We start from the raw sequence: 14,877 nt of genomic DNA, 5'->3' as shown, positions 1-14,877 counted from the left end.
TGTTAGCACCCCACTTCTGCCTTGCCCGCGCTGTTGCCCTGCCAGAACACTCTCCCTGACCATCTCTATTTACCAAACTCTCCCCCATTCCACAAAACCCAGCTCCAAAGTCCCCTTCAGCAAGGCTTCTGCAACCCACAACTAATATCTAGTCAGCTGATCCCTCCTCAGGGCTATGTAGGAGCTGTACAGAGTTCTATTCATTCGTCCTAACTTATTTTGTTTATATCCATCCAAAAAACAAAGAAAAGAATTCTTAGCAGGCAATGAAAGAGTCCTATTTACCTCTGAGTCACCGAGGCCAACAACTAGGCTCATAGTAAGTCCTCAAGTATCTGATGAATGGATTTGGTGAGAGGAGAATTCTAACAGACTCAAAAGCTGAAAACTGAGATCACAGAGGTGTAACAATTCTTCATTCTAAATGTATGTAATCTATATTTTATATGTAACATATGCCTATGAGTATTACATATGTAACAAATACAGTACACACATACATATTATTCAGTCAATATTATCCACTAATCCCTCATGCAGTCTGTGCACTTTACTGTCCCAGGGTTTTCTCCTGCTCTGTGTAGGTGATTGGGTGCCCCGGCATGGCATCTGGAGCCAGACTTCCCGCATAAGATCGCTGACTGGCTGTTCCTTAGGAGTGGATCCTCAGATGAGCTTCTTATTTGGGCCTGTTTCCTTATCCACCAAATGAGGCTAAAAATGCTTACTTCTGACCAAGGATTAAACCAATTAGTACATGTCGAACACCTATGGCAACCCCTCTGAGAGCTGCTGTAATTGTTTTTCTTTCTCATGAATTACCTTGGGAACAGTTATCATCTCCAATTGGGGGTATATTCAGAGTCTCTGCATGGTCACCCCTTTTCCCATTCAGATGCCACTTGACTTTCCTCAGCTCAGGAAAAAAAAAAAAAAAACAGTGGTTCCACTGAGGACTCCCCAGAATTTAGTGATCTCCTGGTATCTGTTTCACCAAGGGTTTATTTGAAATTCCCAGGAACAGGATCAATGAAACATTTCATAAACATGAGCTCGAAGAAACCTGTCAGCCTATTCCTACACGAATGCGACTGATACTTATTTTCATACATTATTAAGTATACACAAAATGATAATGTGCAAAGGGCAACAGAAATAACAGTTGGCATGCCGCTCCTTGGGCGATTCACAGGGACGTAAAGGAAAATAGTACCAGCATGGAAGAAGACAAATGAACAGCATATCAGGTCACCTTAAAGTGGGACTCAACTATGTATTCCTTTCTTTACCGCTGTGTAATGCTATTTATATGACAACATGACAAAAAATGGCCCTAGGCATTCTGCTCTACTTTAGAAGCCTTCCGCCTCGCACTGAAATGAAAAAAGATAGAATCCAGAAATTGCTTCTTTGGTTAATATTTCTGCAGTTCCGCAGGAATGGTTTTAATAGCATGCGTGTTCTGGATTTTGCTTGTCAATTAAGAATCCATCAGAATTCAGTGCTAAATATTAAGATAATAGGTATTGGCTTATATTTCAATTTTTAAAGGTGCTTTGTCAAACTGTTTTAAGGTAGGAGACTAAGGAGGAGATGTCTGTGCTTAAAATGTCATCAGGTAACAGCAGAAAGAGCACTGTATTTGGAGCTTGGGGGAACAAGGTGTGAATCTGAGCTCTTCCAGGTATTGGCTGTTGGGCCCTGAGAAAGTTGTTCAACTTCTCTGAGCCCAGGTTTCTTCCTCAAAAATCATAAAGCACAATACTTATCTTTTATCAGGACACAGTTCCCAAAGGAACTCCCCTCCTCTCATGCACCTCCCATTTAAAGATACTGCAGAATTGGATAACACACAGCTCTGGGATGGACAGAGTCCCACAGGGAACTGTGGTTTGACCAAAAATAGGCCATTTGGCCAAATGATTAAAAGTCTGTCATATGCTAATGCGTGGACGGGGTGGACCTTAGGCCAATTTAGTAGGAGTAAATTGCAATTGATTTTCGAAGAAATTGCTTGTTCTCGCCTTTCCTCAGCTGCGTCACACGGGCCCATGCACACACAGCTGCCCTTGTCACAGGCAGGACCAACTGAAATACATGTCAAAGAAGGTCTCTTGGAGGCAAAAAGCTGAATAATACAGCCATCTGCACTTATGCACAGTATAAATGTACACCCCCGTGAGCAGAGGCACAAACACATCCAAACCTCTGCGCGTGTACCCACGTTTCATACGGATGTCTTCGAGGGCTCGTATTTAGCAATAATTCCGCCACCAGGGCCACATCCTTCTGTATGTTTTGCAAATCCCTCTGCGCTGGAAAGCTGTCCTGAGTTATTCTGATTTTTACAACCACCGACTATTTGAGGATGGATCAGGAAAGAGCACACCCCTAAAATCTTCTCTCTGAACCCTCTGCAGCCTCATCTGCGTAAATCCTGAATATGAAGAGAAATGGTTAAAAGATCACAGAAGATAAAAAACCATAATAATAAAGGTCAACAATGGCTGCTTTCACCCCTAATTTCTGATATGGTGATAGACCCTCTCAGAACATTAATTAGAAAGGAAAGAGAGATGAAAGAAATGCCCAGGGGACATAATAAATTAGCCCCTTATGCAAATTACCCATTCGTTTTCATCACTGACCCAGCTAGTCGAGTCTCTAAATTACGGGAAGTGGTTAACTTCTTGAACAGAAAATTCCAGATGAAAGATTCATTTTTTTTTTCCCCTCTTAAATCTGGGGGCTGGGAGGACTTATGGCAACAAATGATTTCTCATTCTTCCTTGCAGACAACTCTGAAGGGGGACAAAAGATGCGAAAATGAATGTTTGGCCACTGGTTCCTTCTGCCAGAGACCTATTAATTAATCCTCGTTGCCAAACAATGGGCGACAACCCCCTTCATTGAAACCCACGGCTGGGGCTCTCCCCTTGCTGCCTGTAGGAGAAACAAGGGTGGTCTTCTGAAAGGTGCCCAGATCTGAGAAGGTGAAGGACAACCAAAAGTGGGTGGGGCCATGCCAGGGTGTGGAGAGTTCCCAATATCAATTTAAAAAGACACACACACCTGATTTCACTGTCATCACTGTTCCAGACAATTTATGTTCCACCGTCCTACAAATTTATGGAACTCTCAGTTTTCTTATCAGTAAAATAAGGGGATTGGACCAGAGTGACCTCCAAAAGTCCTACTGCATCTACAATCAGATGCTTTTATTTATCCCTGTAAAACAAACGCGGCACTTCCGATAATTTAATTTATTTAAACAATCTTACGGCATCTGTTTTTTCTACTGAACTCACTTCTGGCTTCATTTTCTCTTTCCTACTCTCATTTTCCCTATTTCTCCTATTTTCTGATTTTTTTAAAACTTTATCTTCTTCCACATATTGAAATAAGATGCCTTAAATACATCTGAGTTCAAAGTAAAGTAGACACTGAGTAAAAAATGTCCTTTATAAATGTTATTAATACGAAAGACACACATGCCAGGATCACAGGTTTCCTTGGCATGAAGAAAATGCTGGGAAGAGAAAGAGGATCACAAAAGATTCAACATACAGACCCTTAAAGAAAGAGGGAAGATCTGTTCAAGATCATCCTGGTCTACTGCTGTCACACTGTAAAAGAACCAGACGATGCTTAGTAAGGGCATATGCTAACCCAAGGTCACCAGCCAGCTAGAGGTTGAACTAGAAAGAGCACAGGGCTCTTATTCCTGGACCCAAACTCTTTGGACCAAATAAGCCAAATTTGATGCCTTCTCTTGAGAATTTGGTTTGTGTCCCAAAGAACAAAAAAAAAAAAAGTCATCTTTTGGCAAGAATAAGCACCAACAGCAGAAAAATTAAGATGTGGTAGAAAGAAATACTTCATAGGACTAAGAAGGAGGAATGAGGACAGACGTATCAGTGATAAATTATTTGCACCTTGTAACAATCTTCAGTTTCTGCAATTACCTGTCACTCACTGATGTTTTAGCTCCCTTTTCTGGTAACAGAACCTACAGTAACTCTATGCAAAATATTTGACTGTGTCCACCTTCGTAGCCTTCGATGGAACATTTAGGCCTTTGCCATATGTAGTTAGAACACTAGAATGTTCTACTTCTTCCTTCACCAAAGTTTTTGAGATTGACACATAATCTAAATAATAAAATGCTGCCTTTTGGAAGGAGTCAGTGACTTAGAAAAACCCAGGTTCCTCAGATCACCAGGAAGATAATAAGAGAGTACAGACCAGGAGCCCATTTTCATTAAAAAAATAAAATAAAAAGTATGTTTGCCTACGTGTATATATACACACATATGCACTTACTCACATATATAGAGAAAATCTGAAAAGACTTATATCCACAGGTTCACAGTGATTCTCTTTAGGCTATTGAAATTTATTTTCCTTTTTTTATCTTTTTGTAATTTCATATCAGTGCACAATAAAAATGGACTGCTGAGGGGCATGACAGGGAGAGAATAAAATCCAAAAGTAGTGGTCTGTGAAAATGAAATGTAAGTGTACTCAGCAGAGCCTCTGGAGGTGGAAGTCTCTCCCGGGTTGAGGGCATGCCCTTCTCAGGAGCAGGAATTCTTCTGCCAGAAGGAGCACTAGGAAGATTTATGGGGTGGGTTGGAGGAATGGGAATCAGTGAAGCTGGGAAGAGAAGGCTGATCACAAGAATCCTTAAGCACAAGAAGATTTCCTGCCCTCAGGTGATCACCTGCTGCAGCAAACTCACCTTCCAACTAAAGGGCCTAAGGACAGCATCCCATAGGAGCAGGAGAGACTCCAAGCAGGAATAGGGAAGTCCTTCCACAAAGGGTAAGTAAGCCTTAAGATGGGTTACTAGGAGGCAGGACTTTCTTCTAGGACCCTTTAGATAAGGGATAAGTTTTCCATTTCTTGCTCAAGGAGTTTACAAGTGGTTTTCCTGAAGGCTTGGGATTGGTATTCTCTTTAAGATATAGAAGCCAGGCATGGTGGTGCATGCCCATAATCCCAGAGGCTTGGGAGGCTGAGGCAGGAGGATCTTGAGTTCAAAGTCAGCCTCAGCAATGGCAAGGCACTAAGCAACTCAGTGAGACTCTGTCTCCAAATAAAATACAAAATATGGCTGGGGATGTGGCTCAGTGGCTGAGTGCCCCTGAGTTCAATCCTCAGTACCTCTCCCCAAAAAAAGATATAGAATGATCAGGAAATACTGTTTGCAGAAAAAAGACTCATCCTGGAGTCAGGCGTGAGCCCACCACTAACATGGTTTTCTCATAGCATTCAAAATGGCAGAGATTTATTAAGAACCTAGTATGTTTCAGGCTACGCATTTCACATAAAGCATCATCAGTTCACACACAAACCTACAAAGTAAATGTTATCATTATCTCATTTTACATCCAAAGGAAGCTGAGGCACAGTGAGCTCAAATAACCTACCCAAGACAATGGGAGAGGCAGAACTGGGGGTCACCTGGATTGGCGGAAGCTCACAAATTGCACCCTTCCTCCAGCGCCAGTGTGTGGGAGCAGGAAGCTGCCCAGAGCACTGGCCAAACAGTAACCAGTTCACCTGCACTGCCTGTGAGACGGGGAGGCTGGGGCAGCACAGGTTGACCAGGACAACTCTGTGAAGGAAGACTGAACCAAGTCCTCAAGGCACCAAGATAAGACTTGGCAGTGAGGGGCTAGGGGGACTGAAAGGAAACAGACTCATGGGAGGTCAAGGAGAAGCCCAATGCTAAGTTCAAGTGAGAGACAAGATGGATACATCCAGGGAATGGAGAGGGGAGTATTTGGAAAGAGAGCACGTAATCTCATGAGGGCCCGGATTGAGGCCAGCAGAAGGGATGAACATGACCCCACAGTTTATTACGAAGATCACCAGGCAGATGATGGCACCATTATATAACTCAGGAGACTCAGGAAGAGAGGGTGTAAAGAGAAAAGGGGGAGAGATAGTAAGATCCGTTTTTGGACACGCTGAGTTTGAGGTAACTGAGATGCTGCCAGATGGTGTCATCCAGGATTCGGCTGGAAATAGTGGTTTAGAGTTGGGAGAGGTTGAAGTAGGAGGGAAAGCTCTGAGTCATCCATGTAAATGGTAGCTGAGGTCCCAGGAATGGATGAAGTTTGTCCAAAAAGTAGGCAGAAGAAAGAGGCCACTGGCCTCCTGTATGGCAGTGTCCTGGCAAAGGTCCCTGAGGCTACCCTCAAGCAGTGTGACCCTGGCCAAATGGCTTCTCTTCTTTGAGCTTAGGGTCTGTAAAAGCAGAGGGTTGGATTGCATCCCTAAGAGCACCTCCCTAACAATCAACCATCAATGGTTGATGAGATGTCTGCTCTGGACCAGGGAGGATACGTAGTGTTGGACAGACACCAGGACAGCAAGCCAATCCCTGACTTCCCAGAGGGAAAGACAGTCACGTAAATAAGTCCTCTCCATATGACTTTATTAATGGCTGTCATAAAAGCAAGAGCAAGGGGAAGCATGAGGGAGTCCTCAGTAGAAGTGCTTGTCTGAGGGGATTCCAGCAAGGCCCTTAGAGATGGAATTGGATCATGTCTTGAGGAAGTAAAAGAAGCTTCCAAACCAGGGCAAGGTCGTGTGCAAAGGCACTGGAAAGGGAGTGCATGTGGAATACAGGGGGAGAGGCTTGGCCCAGAGACCTCAAGTGAACAGGGATATGAGTCTTCAAGAAAAAGGAGAGCAAGACCAGGCTGTGCAGGGCCTCCCTGGCCTGCTAAGGAGTGTGCCACAGGCCAGAGTGAGAACAGAGAACAAATGGGGTTCTCAAATACAGGAGCAACACAATTAGAGAGCTGTTTTAGAGGGCTGTGTGGTAAGGGAAGTACCCTCACACTCTCAATACATGCTAAATTCAAGCCTTGCTGTCTCAACAGCAGGATGACATCATAGGCTCTTATCCTCCATGCAAAATTTTTAACTGTTTTTTAATAGTAGCATACATTAAATCAGAAATGCTCAACATGGCTAGTTATTCATAACACCATTCAGAGCTTAGGCATATCTAAGCTGGAGCAAACCATTTCCAAAAACTCAGTCACCAATCTCAAGATCCTCATGCTTCTGAGATTTAAGCCACTCCTAGATCTTGCTAAGGAAGCAATGACAGAGTCAGAAGACTGTGACTTTGTGTTTCACCAAATCAGACATAGGATGCCTGATCCTAACACTGCTTTTTCCCTACGAGCTCTCCACGTGACTCCTATATGCAACACCTCCAATTTTAATTTTATGCACAGAAGTTCTGGTATCTCTTAACATTTTCCCACAAAACCCAATCTCCCAATCAATACTTTAAAACCTCGAGCCTTCCTTTTCTCTTGCTGCCAAGGAGGGGCGTACCTCCTCCCTCAGGTCCTCCATCCTTAGGCTTTTCTTGGTGCCCACTGTACTTTCAAACTGTCTTGCTGCTTTGTTCTTCCCTTCAAAAAAATACAATTCCAACGGGTTCATCATGCTTTCAAATCACTATTTAATTCTTGCTGTTGCTTGAACTTTTGTAAGAAGAAAAGGTGAAGCAGATCAGAGGTTAAGGCGCAGAGAGCTGTAACTGAGAGAGGCAGATGTTTAGCACAACACAGAGGCTTCCGGCCCCTGAGCCTCCAAGCGCCCACACAGCTCTGCCCTCTTGGCTCCAGGGAGACTTTCCTTCCTCTACTCCAACATCCTCTTACACTGGATCACTTTTTCTTTTGTACATTTCATCTTCCAGATCCCGCAAAATCACACGCAACCTGCGGTAAGCACACCTCCTCCGGTCCCTTAGTGAAACACTCCAGCTATGGAATTTCCAAAAGAGGTAGCCAATCTCCTCCCAAAATTTTCACCTGATTAAGCTGCTCTTTTCCCTACAGTTCACACTTCAGAAAAAAGTTTTTAGACTACCTTCTTTTTGTTACCTTCCTTATTCCCACTGACCATATTCCAACATGACCTTCTACCTGATTAGCAAAAAAAAAAAAAAAAAAATGACAAGGATGGTTATGGGTTTGAGGAATCCCTTATTCATGGAAGGACCCAGCCCACACTTACGCATGTGAGTGAACATACTCTTCACTTTGGACAGAGAAATCCAAATACGGAAACTGATGGCCACCACATCCATAAAAGGTAAAGACCCTGTTGTCCTGGTTTCCTCAAAGAGATTTTTGGAATAGATGTTCTAGAAACTCAAAACTGAAAAGCAATATTTATCATCTAGCTTCTCCATTCTTCCCCATCCTACAAGACCAAACTGGACACGATATATTCTTCAATGACTTAAAACCTCTCAAGGTTCCATTTGGCTTTACTACAGGGACTTAAGAAAAACAGTCACTGTAAGAGGTCAAAGTTCATAATTCAATGCTCTTGAGACACAGAATGAAGCTCTAGATAGGGCCTTCCAGTCCCTGCTGAATTCATTATTTGACTTCCACATTCTTGGCAGGACAGGTCTCACAAACTCAGGATATTTACTGTGAAAAGAGTCCCTGGCTGAGAAAAGGATCAAATAAATAAATGAGTGAAAAAACGGTCCATGCAGAAGAATTTCCAGTATTCATTTAAAAAAAAATTCAATCAATGGTACCTGAAAATGATCATGCCACTTCAAGTGTACAAATGAATACAAGGATTGGAAAGGCCATTTCAGAGCACAGGGGAGGGATCTGGAAGTGACCTCCATCCTCCTTGAGAATCACTGACTGTTAGAACCAGAGATTATTTATTCCATTATATCAATGAGAAATGAATGACACAGAAATAAGTGACAGACCCTACAGTTCAGAGCAATTTTGAAATTAAGGCCAAATGACCTTTCTTCCTTGTCCACTTTCTTACTTCTCACTGTGCATGGGAAGGTCCATATCCTTCCAGGCAACAGTACAAAGACAGGGAAGTCACACTCTATAGCACAGGCAGTAGCATGAGGAAGGTCTTGTAGCCCAGCAGCCATATCCATCTAGTTTCTACAGAAGATGGCCCAGATGGTCACATACACCTATCTGTGCATTTTCTCCTCCACTTGAGTCACTGTCCCATCTGGACCAATAGGACAGAGAACATTAGTAAGGACATGCAGCAGAAATTATTCTCAAACTTCATGTACTATGAAGGACCCAGGCCAGGGATCTCATTAAGATACAGATTCTGGTTTCGTGGCTCTGGGATGGAGCCTGAGGTTCTGCACTAACAATGAATACCCAAGCGATATCAATGCTGCCGAGCCCAGGACTACACTCCAATAGCAAGGGGTAAGTGTTAAAAATGCTTGCAATCAACCAAAATTTGGGTTTAAATTCTGGTTCTTCCATTCAGGAGCTTTGTGATTCTAGGCTGGTAACCTAACTTCACTATGCCTCAATCTCTTCGTCTCTAAAATGGAAGAGAAAACACCTGAGAAGCACTGGATGATGTTTAAATAAGTTAAATGACCGGAGGTTACCAACACAATACCTGGCATATAATAAGGGCTTGAGAAATGTCAGTTGCTGGCTGCCTCTAAAATTGACCAGTGCAGGAATTATAACTGCCAAAACCACAGTAGGTAAAACATGGGAGGTACTCCATGAAGGTTTAGTGGATGAATATAGAATATGCTCACATATAGTATCAGTATTTACATACTCCCTGGATTGTGTGGCTTTTCTGCAGGAAAAATAAAGCATTTTAAAATACGAGAACACTCCCTCCATAACCAACCATCATCATCTCATAAGATCAAACTCAACATGTTTAACTACCAAGAAACACATAATCTGTGGTGACTATATATAGTGGATAAAATGTCTTAACTGTAAATGAATAAAGACAACATCAGTCTGGAATCTGTACGTCATTAAGAGAAATCACTGATTTGTCTAATATTTATGAGTTTTCTGTATGCAGATGTTGTTAAAAAAAAACTTAATTCTAAAACTAGATTCAATTCCAAACCAAAGGGATAACTGCAAAGAGACAAAACAAACCATGGGAAGTAACATTACATTTTAAAGGGCCACTGGGGCAGGAGCACAATCCCTTAGAAATGTACACACTTGCTCAGGAAAAATTAGAAACATAATTGTTGACAAATGGGGGAGCTTAGTCTTTTAAATCAAAGGCAGGCAAATGTGTCCACCCAAAACTCTTCAACACTCTAAAATTATTTTCAGCATCTCCTACAGAAAGTGGCATCATTAGAATAGATCACATTCCGGGGAGGCATTGTACAAGGTATGCAGCAACAAGAGAATATGATTGCCACCTACAGACAGAAGTGGCATTCCCTTTGCCAAGAGCTGGCCAATCATATTTTAATGTGAAAAAAAAAATTCAACCAAGTCACCTCCCCCCACCTACTTCCAAACCACCAGACCACATTGCTTCATTTAGAATTACTTCTAAGTCATGCAATCATCAATAAGCATGCTGCCTCTTCATTATCATCATCATCCTATTTCTAATTTCCCAGAATCACTGTGCCATTCAACTATCTACACTGTTTGAGAGCCAAAGAGAACGCAAGCCAAGGGATTTCAAACAGGCAAAGTCACAAGAGTGGAAGGATAAATCTGCTTACCTGATATGAATGGAACCACCCGGAATATATCTGACAATCTGCTGTTAACTGGTTCATACGGGGAATCTTCAAGCAGGTCATTTCCTAAAAACAACAGAAAGACTGGGCTCAGATTTGAGAAACAGATATATTTCAAGCACTGTTTCACTGCTGAATCTAAATTCTAATTATGTTATGATTGTGTAACAAAAAGATACTAAAACTTTCCAAGATTTCAAATGCATGTATTTGGCTATGGTTATTTCTTTTCATTCCTCTGCCTTTGTTGTCCTTGTTCTCCCCAGAGTGCCATGAAAACATTGGAGAGCAACTCAGTCTGATCTTGCCAGAAAACTCTCCCACTCTTTGCAAAGGAACAAAATCAGAGAGGAAAGAGCCTGTGACGTCACAAGCTTTACTTGCCTCTAGGAGCCAATGGAAGAAAAGTAACCCAGAAGAGACCCCCCATTTCTGTTTGCCCAAAACATGGCATGTGGTCAGAAGGCAGGTGCCCTGTCTATTAAAAAGTCCATCTCTGAAACAGGTTTTATTCATAGATTTGGGAAGAAGTCGCAACTGATAGATCAAATTGGGGTATTACTAATCCATGAGTGTGAGTCTCAGGTGAATGAATGCACAGGATGTTTGTGTTAGATTTACAAACTCAAACTCTAGCCACCTCTGATTCACATGTAAGACCAAAACCTTCCCACTGGCATGGATGGATGTGGCAAGTGATCTTCCCCCTCCCTGAGCTACTTCTGTGTTAATCAAGGTTGAACTGCAGCAGCTGCTTCAAGACTCAGCTAATCTAAGATGACAAATGTTTCTCACACATCTGCCTTTGATCCGTTTTGAGAGGGGGTAAAGATGGAATGGATTCCACTGGACCCCCCTTTATACTTCTTTATCTTATGTCAGAATAGGTGGAAGGGAAGAAGAGGGGAAACCACATGCAGGATGCAGGACAAGCCTTGGTATTAGTATTCTGTGAAACCAGCTAAAGCCTGGGGCCTGCTCTCCTTGGAGTGGAGCTATGGGTTCCTTGGGTGACCTCTAGTTGGTTCCAACTCTGATGCTCTGAGCAAGTTTCAGATGGGTCAGCAGGGTCTTGAGGATAGCCCCCATGTCCTCAATGGGTTTTCCAACAATCAGCCCCAACAATGCTGCTCAGCCCAGCCGCAGCAAACACCAGCTGCTGCGGTCCCTAGGGGCCAATGAAAGGTCCTCATTCCGCAGCTGGGGAGAAGTGAGCGAAGGATGAGATCAGCCGGCTCTGGGACCGAGGGGCCGGCCTGCCTTCGGAGAGGGATGGGGGGGCAGGGGGTGAGGGCCGTCAGCGCATACCCTGCAGGCTCTGGTACATGCTCCAGTAGATGCGCAGGCAGTTCTTCTCCTTCTTCATGCCCCTCTTGCAGCGGCAGTTGTAGAGTGACTTCTGCTTCAGGGCCTCCATGGCGCTGCGGCACTCATCCTTTGCCTCGAGGCCGGATGCCAGACTGAAGTTAGTCTCCTTGCCTGCCACGCACTGCCTCAGCGTGCGGTATTTAGTGCTGCAACTCTGTTCTTTCAGGCACTGATCGCTGGCTTTCACGCAGTCCAGGCGGTCCACGCCGCTCACCTCCGCTGACAGAAGCAAATCTGCAGGGTGAAAGGGAAGAAGCCTGAATGCCGCGGGGCGGAGACCCCACGTCTGGGCCCCGGAGAAGGACTAGCGCTGGGACGAGGATGTTTGACCACCTACAGAGGCTCCCTGGGCGGGGTGCGGGTTAACCCCCTTGTCCCAGGGGATCCATTTCCTGGGCCCTCTAACTCCTGCCGCCATCACCTCTTCCCAGACTCGCGGGGGAAGGTGGCTCAGGCTCAGCCCGTAGGTTGTACTCGGTTGGACCTGGAGCCTGAGCTGCCTAGCGCGCCCGCCGCCCCACCGCCCGGCAGCGACCTGGGCGAGTGGCTGCCCCGCCTTCCCCCGCTCAGCTAGCTCGGCCCCAGCCCGAGGGCTCTGGGTGGAGGAGCTTGGTGGCGCTCGGGGAACCAGGCGCGCTCTGGGCGAGAGGCGGGCGCGCCGCGTTCTGCTGCTTGCCGGGCGGTGAGCACCGAAACGTTATTCGGAGAAAAGTTTTCCCTTCGAAGTTTGCTTTCCCTGCCTAATGTTCCCCCACTCCACCTGCCCGCGGCACTTCCGCAAATTCCTTGGGGCTGGAAGGGGCGTTAGGCCCGAGCTGAAGGACTCGACCCCTTAGCTCCCCTCCAGGCTGGATCATTAAAAAACACAGGGAAGAAAAAAAAAAAAAGGCACGAAACCCTGCAGGCAGTGATGCGTCGCCACCGTTCCCCAAGCCCAGAGATTCGTGGTCCCCTTTCCAAAACGAAACTTCTTCCTCCCCCATCCACTGTACCTGCGCTGCAATTTGGGGGGACTGCCTCAAGTGACCCACAGAAAGACTTCGTGGGTTGAAAAGAAAAACAAAGCCGGCGACGGCCTCGACTTACCCAGAAGCGGCAGCGCGAAGTAGAGGGTCGCCAGGAACATGGTGCCGGCTCCAAGCTGGTCCCCGCCCCCCCAAAAATCCCGAGCCGCCGCTGGGTCTCGCAGAGGGAGCTCAGCATGCAGCGATCCTCGGACGACCGCGCTCTTCTGGCCGCCCAAAGTTCAGCTCCATCCAGTGGGAGAAGAAACTCCCGGTCCGTCTGCCGCCACCGCCGCCGACTAGTCAGCTCCAGCAGTCGCAAGGACGGATGGCGGTTCCGCCGTTAGGGGTTCAGGTCCGACCCAACCTGGAAGGGAGAGAGCGCTTAGAAATGAGAGCCCAGAGAGCTGAAGCCTCTCACTACCGCCCCTCTCCCCTCCCCCTCCCGCCGTGGGGGACTTTCCAACGCCACGGTAAGGACCCCCCCCACAAGCGCTGGTCTGGACGCGGGGGGGGGGGGGGGGAGCATGTGCGTGTATTCCGGGAGGGTGGGGAAGGAGCCGGAATGGGAGATTGGGGGTTGGAGAGGTCGGACACTGGCTCCCAAAGTCCAAGGGGATGACTATCCGGCACAACCCAAGAGGCTGCACGCAAGCAAACAAATAAACGTTACTTTCCGAGCGCTGCGAGCGGAGCCTGCAGCTTCCCGGAGTCGGAGCCCTCGGCGGCGGCAGCGGCGGCAGCAGCAGCAGTAGCTCCCTATCCAGTCCGGGCGCGGAAAGAACCCCTTCTCCCGGGAAGTTAGCCGCCCCCTCCTCTTGCCCGCCCGCTAGCTTGCTTGCTCTGCCGCCAGCCCTCCGCCTGCAAACCACCAATCGCTACCCCTGGTCGCCGAACTCCCCCATCCCACCCCACCCCCCGGGCTCGTCTCCTTTCTGAGGCTGGCGGGCGAGAGGCAACCGACGTCCGGGCTAGGGCCGAAACCCCGTTCTAGCGCCCCTACCAGCTGTGCGTCTTCCACTCCCTCCCCAGCGTCAGCGCCTTTTACCCACTCACCCAGTGGCGAGTATCCACACCGCCTCCCTAGGAGAGCGTGCGGGTCCGCAGCACCCGCGAGCACCGGCAGGTGCAACCCCACGCCACGAGCGCCCCCGGGGCCCCAAAGTTGGCGGACGTCTGCAAGATGAAATGGAGTGGCTGGAGCGAGACAGGGAGTGAGCGGAGATGGGTCTCCAAACAGAACCAGAAAACTCCAATACCACCAACCTGGACCCAACCGACCGCGTCCAGCTGCGGCGAGGAGCCAGTTTATTTGTTTATTTATTTATTCTTTGGGGGAGTGTCCCCGCCCCCTCCTCCCTTTCCGGGCCCACTTTCTCTACGCTAGGAAAAAATGATGCGGTAATCTTCTAGAGCTCGGCGGGCCGAATTGGCCCGGACGATTTCCGAGCAGAGCCCATGGTTCGGATGTCCATTAGGGATGTTAGTGGTTATTGGAAGCAGCGCTGAGGATGGCGTGGCCAGATTTCTCCTGGCCAAAGGACCCTCGGCCTGTTTTTGTTCCCACTGCCCCGCAGGACAGCACAGCCCCTTCAGAAACTCGCCCACACGACCACGGCAGATGCACACGCGCTGGCGGCTAGATCCTGGGTCGACCCGCACGCGCGCGCACAGGACACGCAGAGCTATGCAGTGGGCCGGGGGCGCAGATACACACACACACACACACACACACACACACACACACGCTCACATACACACATCTTTCCCTCTCCTCTTCTCTTTTCTTCTTCTTCTTCTTCTTCTTCTTCTTCTTCTTCTTCTTCTTCTTCTTCTTCTTCTTCTTCTTCTTCTTCTTCTTCTTCTTCTCTCTCTCTCTCTCAGACACACACACCCATCACACACACACTCACTCATACACACAAA

At 46.6% G+C, this 14,877-nt stretch overlaps 1 protein-coding gene across 1 annotated transcript in view; it reads right to left on the bottom strand.

Moving 5' to 3' along the window:
• Gfra1 (GDNF family receptor alpha 1) overlaps positions 1-14,260 on the bottom strand; it is a 57,302-nt gene extending 43,042 nt beyond the window's left edge. The window contains exons 1-4 of the mRNA XM_078019412.1: positions 14,008-14,260; positions 13,034-13,318; positions 11,888-12,181; positions 10,562-10,645 (exon numbers count right to left, since the gene is read on the bottom strand). Of these exons, the coding sequence (XP_077875538.1) occupies positions 10,562-10,645; positions 11,888-12,181; positions 13,034-13,073 (418 nt within the window). The 5' untranslated portion in view covers positions 13,074-13,318; positions 14,008-14,260. The remainder of the gene's footprint in view (positions 1-10,561; positions 10,646-11,887; positions 12,182-13,033; positions 13,319-14,007) is intronic.
• Between the last annotated feature and the right edge of the window lie 617 nt (positions 14,261-14,877).

The sequence above is a fragment of the Ictidomys tridecemlineatus genome, chromosome 1, assembly GCF_052094955.1.
Source record: "Ictidomys tridecemlineatus isolate mIctTri1 chromosome 1, mIctTri1.hap1, whole genome shotgun sequence".
In the NCBI taxonomy this organism is placed as follows: Eukaryota; Metazoa; Chordata; class Mammalia; order Rodentia; family Sciuridae; genus Ictidomys; species Ictidomys tridecemlineatus.
Note: the sequence above shows the minus strand (reverse complement) of the source record. Positions and strands in the feature narration are given on the sequence as shown.